The sequence below is a fragment of the Prionailurus viverrinus genome, chromosome A1 (genome assembly GCF_022837055.1).
Source record: "Prionailurus viverrinus isolate Anna chromosome A1, UM_Priviv_1.0, whole genome shotgun sequence".
NCBI classification, from domain to species: domain Eukaryota; kingdom Metazoa; phylum Chordata; class Mammalia; order Carnivora; family Felidae; genus Prionailurus; species Prionailurus viverrinus.
In genome coordinates this window covers 233714024-233734353 of record NC_062561.1, presented here as the reverse complement: position 1 = coordinate 233734353, position 20330 = coordinate 233714024, and the positions used below count along the sequence as shown (strand labels likewise).

At 43.3% G+C, this 20330-nt stretch overlaps 1 protein-coding gene across 3 annotated transcripts in view; it reads right to left on the bottom strand.

Moving 5' to 3' along the window:
* SEMA5A (semaphorin 5A) overlaps positions 1–20330 on the bottom strand; it is a 476129-nt gene that overhangs the window by 239992 nt on the left and 215807 nt on the right. For all 3 annotated transcript variants that reach the window (XM_047864782.1, XM_047864783.1, XM_047864784.1), the window contains exon 5: positions 4424–4469. In XM_047864782.1, coding sequence (XP_047720738.1) covers positions 4424–4469 — 46 coding nt within the window. The remainder of the gene's footprint in view (positions 1–4423; positions 4470–20330) is intronic.

Sequence of the window (20330 nt, the reverse complement as noted above, 5' to 3'; positions counted from 1 at the left end):
GACACCAAGGAGACAGAAATAGAACATTCCTCATGACACACAGAGTGAATCTGCATGTGAATCAATGGGTGCTCGTCAGAAACCGAGGCTGTGAGGCTACGAAATGAATCAGAGGGTCACCTGCCCAAAGTGGCTCAGGATGAGTCACAAAGACAGTGTGTCTACCGGGGGACTCAGGATCGGCAGTCTTTTTCTAGATTAAGAAGAGCATGGGGCGAAAGTGTTTACCAGAGAGGACGGCAAAACTAAATGTTTGCTCAATGCTAGGAAAGAACCTCCAGGTGACAGGTTAGAAAGCTATAAGCAGCGTAACACTGACAGACAAGGTGGAGGCACCCCACGGCGATGGAGAGAGACAGGATCAACGCAGGCAGCCACCAGAGGTGGACCCTGCCGTCATGCAGAGAGGGGCAAGATCAAATGAAGCCTTGTCCGGTGTGAAATAAGGGCTCTCGATGATTCTCAATACCGATGATCTCCACTCTGTGGCAAACTGTTTTCCCCCTCGCCTCAGCTTCCCCACCTTCCATGTTGAAACAATCACTTGTTATCTTTAGTGAGAGACGGAAGGAGGCAATTATTAGCCTGAAATGTTCAAATCAATCCAGCTGATCCTAGTAGAAACTAATATTTCTACGACATAACTGAAGGCTTCCGAGTCATAAATGCCTCTGTACGCATTCTCTACAACTAAAACATCCAACAGGGTAGCACGTGCCCTGGTGCTGTCTTGAACTGGTGCTCTCTATGTAAAATACGCATGAGATTTTACAGATTTAATCTTAAAAATGTAATATCTCACTGATTTCTTGAAATGAGTACGTATTGAAATAATATTTTTGATAGGAGTCAAGACAAACGTATTATTAAAAATGATTCCCATTTCTTTGTACTTGTTTCAAAATGACTGACCACCAGTTTCAACAAACTACCCGTGAGGCTCACATTATGTTTCTACTGGACGGTGCTGATTATACCACCAATATAGCCCTTTCTTTAGCTGTACACCTCTCTTTTTGGTCACCCTGGGAAATAGTCATTTAAATGACAAGAAATTAGTCATAGAAATCAAGAAGACAACTTTACTGAAGACATGTAAGAAAGAACAGTCTGCCAGCTTCATCACTCTCCATACGGAGTACACAGGAGGCTACTGAGCAGCACAACCACCGCAAATTGTGCATCTTGGACTGTTTTGCACCAACGGCAGAGTGATGTCTGACAGCTGGCACCAGGGCTGTGTCATCAAAGCCACCATTCAGAAAGCCACTGACTTCTTGCCGGGTCCCATGTCAGTAAACTGTGCGCTCTCTCACCAAGGGGTCATGCTGATGGGTTTTCAACCAACAACCTCAACTTGAGTTCCACCAGAAGGCCGTCGCGATGACAGGAAACCATGATGGGAAAAGCAACTTGGTTCCCTCGCCCCCACAGCAACGTCACACACAGCGTCAATGGCAAATGCACCTGTTTATTCCGAAATAGCTAAATTTGCAAGAAAAACACACTGGGCTCTGATAAAACCTTCACTGAAATTCCTGGGTTTGCCCATTAATTATTTTACCACATTTGCTTTATCACTCTTTCTGCATGCGTGTATTGTAATTTTTAAATGATTTCAGAAGTTAGAAAAATGATACCCTTTACTCCTCCTTATCTCTGGTTTGTCCAGAGAACGAGGTCATTCTCCTACATAATCACACTACAGTTATCAAAATCAGAAAATTACCATCAATACATTTCTGCTGTCTATTCTGAAGACGTTAAAATGTTGCCAGTTGTCCCAATGGTGCCCTTTATAGAAGCAAGAAAAAACATTTTCTTCTCTTCCAAGATAGAAGTTGGATTGAGTGTTTCGTTTGACTGCCATGCCATTTTTTCTCCTTGATGATGGACTAGCCCTTCATTCTTTACGTGCCCTTCATGACCTGGTGATTTTTGAAGAGTAGAGGCCAGTTTTTATAGAATGCCCCTCAGTTTTGGTTTGTGTTCTGGTTCCTCCTGATAAAACTGGTTGGAATAACGAGCATACCTTGCTGTGTCCTTCTCCATGCACTGAATCAGGACACGTTGACTAAGTTCTTTGTCCCATTACTTGGTTATGGTGAGAATGGCTGGGTTTCTTCAATATCAAGTCATAATTTTCCTCTTATAATTAATAAATATCACATAGGTAACTACTTGGAGACTTTATAAATATCTTGGCCATCATCAAAGTCTTAGCCATAAATTTTAGCAGCCGTTGATCATTTTTGCCTGAATCAATTTTTAGTGTGATGGTAACCAAATGATGTCTTAATTAAATCATGCCTTCAATATCTGGCAGTTGGTATTTGACAGTAAGGAAGAATGGCCCCTCCTTCTGCCTCATCTGCTTATTCATTCATTTCTTTTCTGATGTTGCTATATTCTCGTTGATTCTTATTCACCGTGTTATAATCTGATACCATCATTATTTAACAATCCATTGTCCCAGATTTCTTCAGTGAGCCCAACGTTCAGTTGGCACCTAGGTCCTTTGGACCTGCCCTCATCATTCTCTGAATATGTCCTGAAGTCTGGAAACAACAAGACGTTCTAGGCTTCTCTGAGACTTTTGCCGCCCAGACCCTGGAACCGGCTACTTCTCCAAGAAACTTTAGTTCATTTTAGTGTGTGGTTAAATTTAGAAACCAAGAACTGTATATTAAATGTGCTCATTGCTACTACGATGACACTCCTTCCAGAACCTTCCAGCCAACAAAACTAGGAAACAAGGAAATGAGAGAGCACGTACATGTAAACAGATATGTGCACACACATCTACACACACCACTTTTTCCCACACACACATACACAATGCAGCAGACCATCTATTACACCATGAGAGTCAAAATGAGCATAATATATAGTTCCCACCTATTGAAAGATCTATATTTTTATAAAAGATTCTTCAAAATCAGAGTTTGAAAATGGTATTTTAGTTACACTGCTGATCATTCTGATTTCTTCTTAATACATTCACGATTTTCCCAACAAATCAACTCATACAAGGACTTATACACTAAAGAAAACCAAAACAAAACAAAAGACGTATATGCTAAACTACAGTGGCAAGATCACTCATTGTCTGGTGTGATGAAATGATTACAATACTGAGTCATTATTTAGCATCATCACTTTTAAAAACAAACACAATTAACATTTGTTGACAAATTGCTATGGCTTCTTCCTTCTGCACATTTTACTCTATTTAATTTTAGCAGTGACAGTGTGGGGAGATCATGCCTTGTGGCCGTTTCACAGATGAGGAAACCCACAGCTGCTGGGAGGAAGGGAGCTATATCACAAACCCAGGTCTATCGTCTTCAGAACCCTTGCGTTTTTACCAAAATTAGCTTTGCTTGTGGGATTGGCTTATTTTGAAGCCCTGGTGAATGAAAGATAGGTCGAATATTAAACCCTAGCTGGGGTGCCTGGCTGGCTAGGTCAGTAGAGCATGCAACTTCCGATGTTGGGGTTGTGAGTTTGAGCCCCACACTGGGCGTGGAGCCTACTTAAAAAAAAACACCCTAGCTCCAAAGTTTCCTGGATGTTCACAAATCCCAGCATTACATGCAGAAGAAATTAACACAAACTCCTCTCCAACTACTTCTTAGGGCTCTAGTACAGGAGGGTAACATTACAATTGAAGACCTTTTCCCAAGCTACACATGGCCCAGGAGTAGTTCTAGCACGTTCCATGGGGAGTTCCAGATAGTCGGTGAGAGAGATAGTCATGTCCTAACTCTCCCCTCGTCCAAGGAGACCATGGTTACCAGACCCTTCTAAAAGCCTGGAGGGCAACAGTGGGCCTTCGTGATTCACATCTGCCTCTAAAATAAATACTCTACTCAGGCAGAAGGATCTGTGTCCTTCTTCAAACTGTAAAAACAGAAGTACGTAAAGTGCATTTGTATCTATCGCCACTTACTCTTTTCTATACGTGGTTTTTTACCCCTATACTCATATTTATTTAATTATAAAAGGTAAAGAGGAAACAAAGATGTTTTCCTAAGGGAACTGACTTTTCCAAAACTATGATGGCTGAATGCAGCAAAATAAATAATCAATGGCCATTCTAACTGCGGGTGGGGGCGGAGTGGGTAAGGGCTCTCCCAGACATTGAGGGGATGTCCTCTGAATTATCTATCATGTGGTGAAGACTAAATCAGGACGATGCCCATGATAGGAAGGGAGGATGCACAGTAGGAAAATAGGGCCAATCGGGAATTAAGGCAGGTGACGACTCATATCAGATAGAGTCTGGCAGCCTGACTCGCTGAGGAAGCGAATCTCTGCTCTGGCATGATTAATACCTTTACACACATCTGTCTTCATTCTCTCAAACAGTAAGCTCATTGGGATGGAAAATGAAAGCTTGAGAAAGATAAATCGCACCTACCTGGATCAGAGACAAATCCTCAAGCTGTAACCTGAAGAGGTAGTTTCTACAAAACACAAAAGGAGAGGAGTTTTAATTTTAATAGATTCAAAATATTACAGGTCATCAAAATTATGAGAACAAGGCAAAACAAAGCAATGATTTGGGGCTTTCCAAGAATGTGTGTAGCACAGTTGTCCTCACACCTCAGAATTCAGAGAGGCATTCAGTATGTCAGCAGGTTTGAGATTGGCACATTTGAGATTGGCAAGAGAGTTAAGGAATAAGGTGCGTGTGTGTGTGTGTGTGTGTGTGTGTGTGTGTGTGTGTGTGTGACTACAGTGAATCTCAGTTATTAATGGACTCTCTTGATCCATGTGGAATGGACCAAAGGACACAGGCAGTCGATTCTGAAATTGAGTTTAAGTAAGAGAATACAAACCCATTCTATGAGTCTTCATTCTTATGGATCACCTACATTCACCATGATTTATAGTTACAACACATCCTGCTTTGGAATTCAACCACAGTCTGAGTATTACAGTGTTCTGTCTTGCTGGATGCATTTGGTGTGTACAAGTTTAGAAGCATCAACTCGTCGGTCCACAATCAAGGGTGTGAAAGAGTCTCCTCTGGCTGCCCAAGTGTGAGGCAAGAAATCAGAGAAAAGGAAAGGATCTGTCTTGACAATGAAGGGGAAGAACAATGAAATATGCAGTGGCGATCAGCACAGCGGCGGGGCAGAACACAAACATCAGCCACATTAGGCTTTGGATTCTACTGCTGTAGGTTTAGAAACAAATTGGCCTCCTCCTGCGAGTTGCTTTGGCCTCGGACTCAAATCATGAATGCCCCCTTAATGAGGAGCTGCTGCAGGGAGAGCCACGCTCCAGGGACTATGGAAGAGAAAGTTAGCCCAGGTATAAACAGTAATGGCAAGAGACCTGGCACCCAACAGACAGACCCTACGAAGGCACGAGTGCGGGACGGGTCTCTAAGAAGCTATTGTTTTGGGGAGCCTGAGTGGCTCGGTCCGTTGAGCCTCTGACTTGATTTCAGCTCAAGTCATGATCCCAGGGTCCTGGGATGGAGCCCCATGTCTGGCTCGATGCTGAGCATGGCGCCTGCTTAAGATCTCCCTCTCTCTCCCTCTTCCCCTCTCCCCTGCTCTCACTCTCTCTTTATATTATATATATATATATATATATATATATGTATATGTATACACACACACACACACACACACACACACACACATATATATATAATTTTAAAAAGAAGCTATCATTTTACATAACGGGCTGGCCTGAGCAAGGTTATTTCCATGGAACTAAGAGATTAACAAGTTTCTCAACACCAGCAAGAAACTCAAGTAGATTATTTTCACTATTTGGAGAGATGGGTAGATGTCTGAAATGGACACATGCTGTCCTAGTGGAAGTGGTAAGTAACGGCCAAGTCAGGACAATGGGCATGACCTTGAGAGGACCAAGAAGCATCCCTACTGAGCGGCCAGACATGGGAAGACAAAGCCAATAGAGAGGCTGAGGGCTAGTAGCCTGTGCGTGCACACCGTCTGGAACAAGCAGAAGGATGAGCTCACTGGTAGAGCTGTCTCCGGCGTCCCCGGCATCGCCCCTTGGTCACTCTGCGGTCTTAGAGTCTGCCCCCCACCGCGGAGCCACCGCCATCTTGCACGGCGTGAAAGTTGCCTCCTCCAAACCACTTAAGTGGCCTCTTCACCACACCCTTTCCAATGTCCAATTTAACCTATGAAATAACGCCAGAGAAGCTCCCAGAAAACACTGCGTGGCCCAGGCCACCTCCGCCACAAGGCCATTTGGGGAACACTTGCCCTCTCTTTTATGGCAGATGGATCAGAGCCCTCCGCGCAGACCCAGATCAAGGATGACTTTGACAAGGCAGTGCGACAGCAGGTCTATTTTTATTTAGTCGGGCAGCATGCGGAGGCCAGGTTTCCACCAGAAACATCTCCCTGCAGGGGGAGGAACGGGAGCCCGGCGCGCGCGGAAGAGGGTAGTGGAGCTGCCGAGGAAACACCAGTGGAGGCTGCTAGCATTTGAAGATTTGCCAGCCTTCACCGATGTGACACAGAGGCCGGCGTGACTCCTCCCAGGGAAGTTAGCAATCTAGACACACGCACAGATCAGTTTTCCAGATGAGAGGCTTACAAGTGGCACCACCGGCAATTACTGGCCACTCATCGCCTTCATGGGCACGATGGCTCCCTACCCTCACCCCCGCCTCCTGATTGGCTTCCTGCCTGCAGGATGCTGCCGGCCATCACCGCGCAGTGACCACGGGAGCCAGAAGGATACTTGTGCAAAAGCCAAAGCTGTGCCAGGACACAACCTTGTGAGGGAAGCTTAAGCACCCCATGCCTGGGTGCTCTCATCTGTAAAATGGGGCCCACGCTCCTACCTACGCCCTGCGGCTGTGGCGAGGGTTACCTCCAAGGAAAGCACTGAGGATGGCTCCCCATCCATTGCAAGCAGTCGACCAATCGTGGCCACACGCAGACAGTTTATGGAAAATACTGAAATTTCCAGACCTGTTGCAATTCTCAGCAGACTCCCCATCGCACAGGAAAGGAAAGAGGGCCGCTCTCCAGCCATTTCCGGTTTCCGGCGGAAGCCGGCCTGACTGTGCGTTCAGGTGCGTGGGGGCATTGTCTGCGGGGACAGTACAGCACTATTGGGTCTTCAGATTTATAGCGTCGTGGTTCTGGGACCCAGTCACCACATTCTTCCACTCACTAGCTCTTTTAAGAAAGACTTTTTCTGTAAATATTTCCAGTAAAAGAAATTGTTCATATTTTTAGTCAATTAATTACCTAAGGGGTCTGATGAGGTTGAAAGGCCACCTCTCTCTCAAGCCTCTCATACACCCACCCCCATCTCTATCTTTCTCTCTCTCTCTCACCCCCCCCCCCCCACACACACACACATCTAAATCTGGGAACTTTCTAGAAAGGCACTTCTCATACACAACGAGCTGGAAGTGCCTTCACACCACTGAGGAAAGAAGATGGTGGTGTCCACCATGCTCCGTAGAGCTCTGGGCAGGACAACTGGAGAGAAAAGTTCAAAGTCCTCCATTTTGGGTCGGAGGACATACAGAGAATATTCTCAGAAACCCCTCAGTGCCCTTTTCAGGTGCTGTCCACGAGGGAAGGGTTATAGCATGAATGTTTGCATCTCCCCCAAATTCTTATGTTGAAACCCTAACCCCCAAAGGGGATGGTGTTAGGAGGCAAAGCTTTGGGGAGGTGATTAGGTCATGAGGATGGCCGCCCTCGTACAAGAAGCTCCAGAAATGCCTCACCTCTTCGACCATGTGAGGACACAGGGAGACAGTGGCCAATCTGTAACCCAGAACCCAGCCATGCTCCCTGACCTTGGACTTCCATCCTCTAGAACCAGGAGATAGAAATCTCTGCTGTTTATAAGCCACCCAAGTCTGTAGAGTTCTGTTCTAGCGGCCCCAACAGACCAAGACAGGAAGACACGGACTTATGATAAGAAACATGCCACGTTCTTGGGCCACATCTCCCCAAGCAAAAACTTAACTCTGCTGAGGATCCTTTTTCTGTCTGGCACGTCCCAGTACGCAAAGGTGCCCCTCCCCGCCCCACCATTGCTAGTGAATTTCAACCCTGTACTTTTACTCCCCTGAATACCTGAGAGCTGTGGTGCCCTCACAACCATTTCATCAGCAATAAATCAGGGTGCTGGAGACATTCAACAGGTGAACAGAGAGGAAGGGGACAGAGAAAGAGCCACAGTGCTCAGGCTACCCATGCCAGCAGCCCAGGGAAGAGAAGCATCAAAGGAGACTGACACGTTTCCTTTGGTATGTTCTAGGTTACAAGATGCAAACTGGTGATTTTTAAAACCATCCTCTGTTTTTTTTTTTAACCTAAAAACAAAACCAAAAAACAGAGGATCCAAGAATTCTAAAGCTGAGCCATCCTTAGAGTGTATCTACCTTCAATCTGTCCATGAGGAAACTTCTGCAAATAAAGAGGCGCAGGGTGATTTATTCAAGACTATTAGGATCAGATAAAGTCCCAACATTAGAATCAGAACCTCTCAGACCATGCTGTCCCTTGGCCCCTGTGCCACACGGCTTTACCAATCAGTCATCCCGTGTCACTTTCCGAGTTTCATGGGCACACCCCCCCAACGCACGCACATACACAGAAACACACAGTAATAGTTCTTAGAGTACAACTCTTTTATGTCTTCATTGTTCATTCGCAGGCACATTTACGTATCACTTTGAGACCATTCTGGTCTGAACACTACTAATGGCTGTCTTTTGATTCTAGGTAATTGATTCTCACCCCTGGGACTGATTTCTGACTGTGACATATGTCTCCCCATTAAGTGAACATGTTAACCCTACTGGTCTGGCTCATTAAATGGTGTCTCCTTTCTCCCTCCTTATTTCTCACAGTTTTTTTCCTGAAACTGCCTGCCCATACTTTTTTTTTTTTTAATGTTTATTCATTTTTGGGAGACAGAGCATGAGTAGGACACGGGCAGAGAGGGAGGGAGACACAGCATCCAAAGCAGGCTCCAGGCTCCAAGCTGTCAGCACAGAGCCCGATGAGGGGCTCAAACCCACGAGCCGTGAGATCGTGACCTCAGCTGAAGTTGGGTGCTTAACCGACTGAGCCACCCAGGCACCCCTGCCCATACTTATTTTAAGAGTGCCCATGTTTCTTCATTTATAACATGAGAGAGCTAAACTATACCATCTGTCAGTATTTTTAAGTAACACAAATCCCTAAAAGACTGTAACCCTTTTTAGATATGAAATGGCCAAGGGAGTTGAATGAATATGTGACCAATCAAATAAAAGACTTGTTGCCCTGACATATTTCAACAAATTCCTGAGAAATACTTTTTTGAGTATTTTTTGGTTTTTTTATTTTTTTGAGTATTTTTTGGTTTTTTTATTTTTTTGCAACCAAGTACATATTGCAAAATAATTTTAAATAAAAACTCAGCATGTAAAAGAGGAAGGATAGTTCTTCATTAATGAAAATTCATCCAACAAAGTACTCACACATAATATTTGTTCATCATAGTTGGTTAAAGTGACAAAATTTTTGAAACTAGAATTACGGGAAATATGTATTGATAACCTTGTACAACCTTTGTGGCAGTTGGTTGGTTACATTTTTGTTGTTACTTTTTGTTTGATTTGGGAGACAAAGAATTGGTAAGGGCTTACAAATATTTGTTGAATACATGACTGTGATCTACACAAAATCCAGGTGGGCAACTTAATGCCTTCTTGGACCTTTCCATATTAGAAATATATAATATGACACATCTCAGTATTCACTTTCTCTATCATGATTTTCAACGATTTTAAAAATGTTTTTAAGAAATGAAATATAAATGAAACATTTGTGGAATTCCCCAATCACCTCCCTGGAACTTGAGAATCTGACAAAACACAGTGTGGATTCTATGATTCTCAAATGCCTTTCCTCAAACTATTCGGCTCCAAGTATAGCTTGAAGTCCATTTTTGCTACTGGACAAATTCCAACACAGCTAGCAACAAGAGGGACCCGAAATCTCCCAAGACAGCTTGATCCATCACAGTTTGGGTCAGCGACCTATGAAGCTAAAGATTACAAAAAGAAAGAAAATCTTCTAAAGGGAATAAAAAATTGATATTCCCAGATGTTGGGCCACTCACACACTAAAGCAAGATCTATGGTCCTCTGTAAGTGGCTGTTCTCCGGGGCATTCCAGAAGGGGCAACCACTTTATCTTGCACTCGTGAGCACACCGAGGAGGGAAAACAATATATGTGAGGTTCACGAGAAAGGCTACCAACCTTTCCAACATGAAGGGGTAATGATTCTGGCATCCAGCCAACAGGGAATGCTAACCAAATGTTTCATATCGGGTCAGTTTCTCTAGGAGGGCAAAGCTCTGAGCAACCCAAAGCATTTAAGTGGTCTCATTCATCATCATAACACCCTGGGAGATGTAAATAGGTAGTAATAAGGAATATCACCATTCTACAGGGACAAAGGCAGTGGTGCAACAGGTTAAGGGATTAGAATTTTTTAGAATGCATCAGTGGTACAGCTTAGGAGAACTAGTCTGTACTTCCATTCCCCGCCCCCCTCATTCCAGAAGTACCAAGCAAGAATTTACCACGCTGGAAAGGTTCAGTTTTACGATGATAGTAAATGAAAGTATGCGTTTTTCTTCCCTCGGTATGGATCTCCTTTTTTTTTTTTTTTTCAAATGTCTTGGAATAAAATTTGACATTGCTCATTCACATGTAATAACCGTATTACTTTTAGGAGTAATAATGTATGAGGGATACATAGATCCAACAGACTGAATAATTCAAATCACAAAGCCATTACATTTGGCAGACACAACTTGACAGTTTCCCCACTAGACATCTGAACGCGTTTTCTCCCTCCTCACTGGAGTTGATTTCTTATTGATTGTAGGATTGCATAACCCATTCCCGCGTCCTATCATATCCCCCAGTGGCCTATTAGCAACAAATCACTAAGCACAACAACATATCCTCTGAGGGAGCAGTGCGGGCCGTAATAGACGAAGTTCATTTGTGTCTTCATGTAAAGTAATAAAATTCAGCCAGCATTAAAGAAAAGGTTGAGCCATCATGAGCATATTAACTAAATGACTCATTTTATCTAGAGACACTATAAAACTTAACTCTGACCTCCATTAATTATGAAAGACACAGGTGTTTTAAAATGACATTCTCTTAGAATAACTCAATTGGTCTCTGATGAATATAGCTATAAAATCAAAGAAGAAAACTCCAGGTTCTTATTGAACACGGAAGTTAGAGGCTTGCTCATAACGGAGGAGGAGAAGGCCAAATAATTAAGACAGACAGATACGCATTTGGCACGAAAGGAAAATGGAGACAGAACAGCAAGCTAATCTATCAAATGTGTTTTGAACAATGGGGGTAGTGACTTCTCTTTCTGTTTAACAGAAGTTCAGACCGTGGTCGATCATGAAACCATCTGAACACAAAACACACGCTGTGGAGCAGCTATCACCATTTGAGTAAATCTGAGAGCTGACGTCAACTGAAAGGCCAGTCTCACCTGTACCTGGGTCAGCTTCTTCCTACCCGATTTCTCTTTGCTGCAGGACTCCCCCGTCATCAATAGGCGACTGCACAGAGCTTGAAATAGCCACGCCCTCCATCACACCCACATTTTCCACTGCACTGACAGATTTGAATATTAAAATGTAAGTTTCTGATTTTGAAACTAAGGAAAAGTAACACCTGTAGCCTTTAAGGCACAAGATGTTTCTATAAAAAATTATTTTAATGATCTTAATGTCAGTATTTAATGTATCAATCATATCAGTAACGTCGAAGCATCTGAAGATTTAATTTCATCCTGGAACCAATTCTGTAATTGCTGTCCCAGAGATTTTCATGATGCTGGTTGACTCCAAACGGATTCCAGGAGCCTTTGTTTTTTCTGCGGTTATAACCATTCCAACCATATCTCTTTCATATGTTTTATCCACAAGTTTTGGGGCATTTAATTAATTTTTTGAATTACCAAACTATTGCAAATAGATAACTATTTAGTTGGATCACATTTAGATCATAGTTTGTGAATAATACAGTCATGCTTATAAGCTACCTCTTCAGTCAAAATCTTTGCTACCCTCCTCTAAAATCATGACTATAGGGGTGCCTGGGTGGCGCAGTCGGTTAAGCGTCCGACTTCAGCCAGGTCACGATCTCGCGGTCCGGGAGTTCGAGCCCCGCGTCAGGCTCTGGGCTGATGGCTCAGAGCCTGGAGCCTGTTTCGGATTCTGTGTCTCCCTCTCTCTCTGCCCCTCCCCCGTTCATGCTCTGTCTCTCTCTGTCCCAAAAATAAATAAAACGTTGAAAAAAAAAATTTTTTTTAACCATGACTATATGTACTTTGGGCTATGAAAATTTTAAGATAATTTTGATTTTATTATTGTTGGTATTACCATATGTGCCCAGTACAAACTCCCCCAAAATTATATCGGCTTCTATTATCCCATTCCTTATCCCCAAAAAGTTATTTCAAACCTTTCGAAAGTCTTGGTTATTAAAAATGTTCCAAAAGAACACATCAGAACCAGGAATAAATCATTTTAATAGCACTCTTGTATGTTTAGATACCAAGATTGAAAGGCACAGAAATAGATGGAGAGCTTCTTGTTTTTTGTGAGCAAAATAAAATCACAAAGATGAATTCTGAGTGGGGTGCAGTGATTAAGACCAATGCTGTTAGCAAACTGCAGCGATATAAAACCAGAAAAACCTTTTCCCATAGGCACATCTAGGGTCATAGTTATTAGTCAATATTGTTAATAATCACACCGATAATTTAAATTTTATTATGCTCTAAATATTACTTGCTTTGAGGATTACAGACGATGACTTTTACTGCTCCAGATTTAACTCACAACTTCTGCTTTTGTGGGGTCCGCTGGGTATTTGACTTGTTCCCTCCTTTTTTCAGTTAATAGAGATCATATTTCATTTGAAAAAATACCAAGTGACCTATCGTAGGATTCCTTTAACCCTGTTTTCTTAGGAATGTCCACTCCTCAAGTGATCCCCATATACAATTCTTTTTCTGGGTTAGCTTCAGAGTTAGCAAAAGCCGAGCTGTTTTGTGTTTGTTTCAGTTTTGTTTTCATGGATCTTCAAATAATCAAAGAATTGCAGCTCAGTCCCCACATGCTCAGGGCTAGCTACGGCCATCACGGCAAGCCACGCTCCCGAGTCTTGCTCTAAATCTCCCCTTTGACTCTTGCCCTCTACCTTTCCATCTGGGGTCACCATCAATCACTGTCAAACTCAGCTCTGAAATAGGTCTCAAATCTCTCCTCCCCATTTCCACCATCACTGCCTAAGTGTAAGTTCTTTCTACTGTCACCTGATCCACAGCCCCCAAGTGCTGTTCCTATCTCCAAATTGTTCAAATTCGAGCAGACTCTGCACACAATATGGAAGAAATATCTTCTTCAATGCAAATCTGAGCGTATAAATAGGCAGACTGAAAATCTCCCAAGCTCCTAATGCCTTTAGCAGAAGCTCTCAAATTTGTCAGGCCAGGAGATCATCAGAAACTTGATTAAAGCAAAGATTCCAACGTTACTTCCATAAAGTCTAACGCTGATGAGCTGGAGAGGCCTGGGCATCTGTGCTCTTGTGAGGCCTCTTAGGCAACTCTCATGACGGCCAGAATTGGAATCACTCGTCTGGAAGATTAAGTCCACTCTGTTCCACAATCTGACCCCACCTAAAGTTCCTGCTTCACCTGCAATAACTCCCCCTCTCAGCCAACTGGTCACCAACTGGTCCAGTCAAGCTTAGCTCTTCTTAGCCTCATCGGGATCTCGGACTTTCCCCGAGGTATGGTCTTTCTGGCAAGAAGACTCTTCCATCTGCCAGACTCGTAATGCGTCTCCAAGGCTCACTTGAAAAAGCACCTTCTCCATGCACCATGTTCACCCCCCAAAACCGTCATGTTTCTTTTTTCTTAGGGTTTCTACAGCCCTTTACCCAGGCTTCCCTGGGAGAATTTAATTGCTTGTGTTCCCCCCACAACTGTTAGGTCAAGAGTCAGCAAACTTGTCTTTAAGGGCCAGACAGCAAATGCTTTGCCTTCATGGATGGTCTCAGTTGATACAACTCATCTCTGTAGGTAAAGTTCAAAAGCAGCCCTAGGAAATATGCAACTGAATGGGTGTGGCTGTGCCCCAGGAAAACTTTATTTACAAAAACAGGAGACCAACGATGGAGCCTCAGCTTGCCAACCGGGCACTAGGTTTGTGCCAGGCTACGAAGTCTTCGTCAGGTAGAGACTAGGCTTCATCTTTGTTTCCCCAGTGCCTTAGATACTTCCTGGCATAAAGTAGGTTCCATAAATATTTGATGAATGAAGAGTCATGAAAGGTAACTAAGTGAACTAATAAACTCTGATGGACCCTATGTGGGACTGGCTGGGAGCAAAGCTCTCAACGCTCCAACACCGTATAGCACACCTATACACCCAAAGTAAAGAGGCTGATTAATTTTTATTACACTGCTTTGTTGACTCATTCATGCATTTTGGGAAAAAAAGGACTTTATAACTAAATAAATAACTATGCCGCTAGACTTATCTGCTCACCAGTTCCAGCAGAGAAGGAAAGTGTAGAGATTATTCTGTTTTTTACAACAGCAAAAGGAACACAGTGTGCAGAAGTCTTTCCCCCAAGAGTTTCTGTAGACCACCTGTTTGTTAAAAGCTCACACTCCTGGACCCTTTCCAGCTCACTGAATCAGCAGAGCTGGGAACAGGGGACAGAGGAAACTTCACTTTGAATGAACACACCCCCGCCCCCGGGGTACTTAGGTACGCTGATGTCTGGCAAATACTGGACAAAAGGTAACAAAGCCAGCAGAAAAGGAGTGGGACTTTTTAACACAGATCAGGTTAATTAACCAAATGGACCCTATTAGAAGATTAATAGGTATGAGAAGGAGGAAGATAGGCAAAGAGAATCCTAAGAGAAACGCACATCTATAAATCGAGTGCCAACACTGAGAAGGAAAATGATAGAGAAGAGAAAATATTTAAACGATAAACTAAGAGCTGAATAAAAAATTCCAGACCACGAGCAGGAATGAAAAGCACCATCCTTTTTTTTTTTCATCACCAGCTGTTTTTCCTAAATCATAATTAATATAAATACAATGTAAACATCATTGCTACCCTGGGATTCTTTGCACTATGGGGGTCTATTGCTTTTGGATTCACTCCTAACTGCTGACTTGATTCCACTCACAGAAGTTACCTTCAATTGTCTATACTTGACTACAATGTATCCTTTGGAAAACAGAAGTTGTGGCTACTGGAAGCAGAATTGCCCATCTTATAAAAAATCTCCATTTTTCCTTTTAATCATATATTGCTTCCAAGAGATTAATTCTTTTTTTTTTTTTTTTTTAATTTTTTTTTTCAACGTTTATTTATTTTTGGGACAGAGAGAGACAGAGCATGAACGGGGGAGGGGCAGAGAGAGAGGGAGACACAGAATTGGAAACCAGCTCCAGGCTCCGAGCCATTAGCCCAGAGCCCGACGCGGGGCTCGAACTCACGGACCGCGAGATCGTGACCTGGCTGAAGTCGGACGCTTAACCGACTGCGCCACCCAGGCGCCCCCCAAGAGATTAATTCTAAGGTAAAACTTTAAAATAAAAATAGCAATGATGAATAACCACCACCAAAAAAAAAAAAAAAAGGAGTGAATAACACTGGTTCAATTTAAAAAAAAATGATTTTATGTGAATCTAAAATGCAGCTCTTTGTTCAGATCCAGCAACAAAATCATTTTGAAAGGAGGAACTTCTTCTAATTAAATAGAAATCTGCCCGTGCATTCAATTGTGATCTTATGGGAACATATGCTTTGAATACTTAAAGCAAATTCCGCGCCACCATAACAAAAGCAAGTTCATCTTTCCTTTTTATCTTTATTTTTGCAGATTCAAACCAGGGGCAAAACAATGCTTGAAAATAACACACTAGAATTTTTCAAGACTAGTTTTTGTGACTGTGATGAATGAAGGTCAAGCTATGCCTTGGAAGCCCGAAGGTCTTAGTTTTAGTTTTTGTTTTCGGTAATAAACATGCTGATTAGAAAGCTACAGTACCCGTTATAGAAACATGCATACGGAAATATCTTCCCCTCTGTGGAGACGGTTCACTGACTGTAATGGCAAAGCAAAGGGCTCCGTGCAAGGCGCAAGACTCGGGGCTGGTCCCCAAGTCCGGGGCAAGAAGGCTTGTGCATTCCCATTTACCCTTCCTCTTGATATCTCCATAACGTTCTCATTTTGTAATGTAACTTCAATAGAATTAAAATTATTTTATTAAAATAAAATTTAAATTTAAATTTAAATATTCAATAGAAATAAAATTAAAATGAAAAGTGAAACCACCCAGCAAATGGCTTTACAATGCTGTGTGCTAACTCTAAGAAAACAGAAAGAAAAATCTGAAATTTCCAAGGTCATGAATTGTATTTGTCATCAAATTTGATTGCTACCTGACCCAAGCGTTGGGTCTATGGGCTTCAGTCCCACCACCTCCATCACCAGCAGAGGGCTGGGCCTCCCTCACTCAAAGGTGCTCATGTGAAATTTTACGGGTGAGTGTTTTTACTAAAACATCATAGGTTATAGACTCTGCCTTTCAATTTATACACTTCTATTACACTGAAGCTGGTTAGAGAACAGTAAGGTGATCAGACATCCACTGAAAGACCAAGAAACACACAAAAAGAATGGAAGGAAACTCACATTCTCTTTGGCCAGACACTCTTTCCGTTATGATTCTATGGCTTTATGCTTCATAAGAATATGGCTAATTTGCAGATGCCCTGATTATTATCTGTTTGTAATCGAACACTGCATTGTATGCGAGCCAAGTTAGCGGCCGTTGGGAATAACATTTGAATTTAGCACAGAATCACCTGTAGTCCTTCCAGTGAACCCGAAACACTAAAGACAGGCAGATTGATTTGGAGAATAAAAGTATGATCATCTTCTTACATCTAGTTTTACAATCCTATCTGCCACAAAACTTACACTTGTATCAACTTTGTGAACTGTTACTAGTACCAATAAAGTACCAATATTTTTTACTTCACCTATACAAAATCTACACCAGGACATATTTCTTCACTTTGGAGTTTTTCTTCTTATATATAAAATATCATGAGAATGGCTTTTTGTAGGTTTTTAGACAAAGATGTATATAAACCGTTCATAAAATATTACCCCAATCGTATAAGGAAATAGAAATCAAATAGCGTGGGGAAATAATTGAAAAGTTTAACTGTGATTATTTCTGAAACTGTGTTTCTTTCTTTATGCTTTAACTGCATTTTCCACATCTTCTGAAATGCAAATGCCTCAGCCTCATCTTTGAAAACACAAATATTATTTTAATTTTTAAAGAGCCTTGGGTAAAACAGGATACGAATGCCAATGCTTTCAAAATAGCATAAAAGATAACGTGCATCTTGGAAATAATAAATTCAGCGATCTTTCCAGAAGTTCCACGAATTCAAGAATGCAGGCACCTTCTGGTACCACATAACCACAAATCGCTTCAAGAGAGGTTTTCTCTTTGCAGCACGATGAACTTCCTTTTTGTGATGAGCAACAAAGAATCTTTAACTGAATTCAATTTCAGGAACATAAAGCATCACTGACATAAAGTGAAACCACCCAGTAAATGGCTTTATAATGCTGAGTGCTAACTCTAAGAAAACAGAAAGCCTATCACTGTATTTTTTTTCCACCACTCATATTTAAACCATTACAAATGTCCTAAATATGCACCTGCTCTCTAAACTTCTTTTGCTCTGTCAAGCCCTCCCAAGCAGGAAGCTGAGGGCTGGGTTATTTTTAAAATGTTATAGCTGGCTCACACTCCCTCTCAAGCTTTCTGAGCCTAATCCCACCACCCAAGTTTCCTAGTAAAATTCCTATTCTCCTCGCTCAGCGATGTCTGCCTGAAGCGCACACGCGCACATATGCCGAAACCCGGAGACTTCCGCAGTCACCGTCCCGCTGCATGCTTACTGCGTGCCTGGTGCTGTGACAATCGCTTTTCATGGATTATTTTATTTAATCCTGGCAACAGCTGACAGGGGTAGGAATAATTATATCGATTCTAAACATGAGAAAATTAGATTTCTAACGCTGGCTCCAAGATCACGTAGCTGAGCAAGTCCATTCTATGTCTTTCCTTCTTTCTTGGCTTGTTTATCCAATGTCTCTGGCACCCAGGGTGCTGCTCTAGGACGGAGAATACAGCCCGTGTTCCTGGGGTCGCTTATCTGAAATCCAAATTCAACTGTGCCTCCTGGACTTGGATGTGCTGAAGTCTACTGGTCCTTTTGCTCCTGGTGGCCACGCCGTACCGTGCGCCAGGTTGACTCGGTGGCTAGTCTGATCCCGGCGTGGCTGGGCTGGGATGTGGTGACAGGAGATGGCAGCAGACGTTGAGGGACCCTGGGAAGGCTACCTCTGGGGACAGGCTTCCCTGGGGACGATTCCCAGGCGCTGTCTCCCACCAGGGCAGGACCACAAGCTAGCTCTTCCCAATGCCAATTTGCTCGGTGGCTCATCACATCCAGGAGGAGAACCCATGTCACTGGCCAAAAGCCAAACGCCTGCGATGCGTGTGCCCGTGTGCCGTGCCGTCCCACTCATGCGGCACCAGAAACAGCGGAGACTCTTCCCCGTCTCCTTTACCAAAGTTCTTCAGGGTCGAATGGAGCATCCGAGACCCAGCGGTACCGACGGAGGTATTTGTACCTGGTGCCGCCTGGCAGGCATCGCCTTCCCCTCTGGCTAAGGGCGAGAGCTCACTTCCCCTAAGGGTTAGCTGTGCCACTCTCTTGTGTCCTTGGAACAAATCTGCTTTGAACCCAACCCATCTTCCCCGGAGGGTCCTCCCGGATGCAGAGGAGGACATTTACAAACCAAATCCTCGGAGCAGATATGTTCCATCCACACATGTGTTTGAGCTTCTGCCAAAGGAGAAACTGTGCCACATTCTAGGGAAGGAAAGAGAAGACAGGCACATCCTCCACCATCCGGTAAGTCAGTATTTGGTCGTGTGCTGGGGTGGGGGGGGGGGTGACACCTGACAAAAAGTCACGCGGTAAGGGAAGAAATGAAGGCAGATGACAGGTGTGCTAACAGGACCACGCAGCGCAGGGGCTGGAGGCGCTCGGGCCCAGGGGAGGACCCTGGAGCCGGATCTCCTCACGACGCGTCTGAGTTCACCAAGTAAAGCTGGGGTGGGTGGGTAGCTCAGATGTTCCAGAAAAGCAAAGGAGTTTGTCACCAACTCCCCGGGGCAGGAAAGAGAACATTTTACAGTTGTGGGCAATTTAAATAACTCCACATGCCTGGACCACGAGAGAATGAAAAAGAGCGGAGTCCATGAGGGATGTGGGACCACAGGGCAGAGGGTGTGTTGGGCAACACCCAAGGTGCCAGCATTTACCCAATGGGGACTACCGAAGGGGGGCCTTTTAAAAAGATGATGTTGGCCAGGGTATGAAGAAAGAGGACAAAACCTGGAGGCCAGAGGGCCAATTAACAACCCTTGCGACATACGATCCAGGCTCCCAGTGAATACGCTTGATGGAAGTCGGCATCGGAAGTCCCCCATGGATTCCCAATGTGCTGAAGGAACTAAAAGTACACCAAATAAGGCCAACCAATCCGTACTCACTGTCCGCTCAAAAATATCAAAAGGCATGCCGGTGACATGTTCAGTGCTAGGAGCTAAGCCAATCTCCGTGTCCCCATGTAAAGTTATGCCCGCACATCTCAATGTCTTCAAGGGCTGGGTGGTGCACAAGGTTGCCTTAAGATCTGAGAGCAAAAGGAACGGTTCTAGAAACGGTTCAGTGTTTATCTAGAGTATAAAACCAGATTTAGCTTCACTCATGTATACATGGAAACTGCACATCCTCTCTCTTGCTATGAAAGGTATGTTTTATAATCTAGTAAATCTGATACATCACTCCAGTGCCCAAAGTGGTTTCCTTGAGTTCCAGAGAGAGTCCAAATCTACCAATGGCTTCTTTCTTCAAAGTTAATATTTTTCCTAAGAGATAGGTATGTATAGGTATGTTTTAGAAATTACCCTCAAAATACATGCAGGATAAATTATTTGAACGGAAGGATTCTGTCTGTTCTCTAAAGAAGCACTGGTAAATTTGAGGGAAACGACTCAAAGATCTGTTCTGATTGTGTTCTGGTAGCCTCGTCATCAGACTGCAACGTCGAATATTGACCTGGATCCAG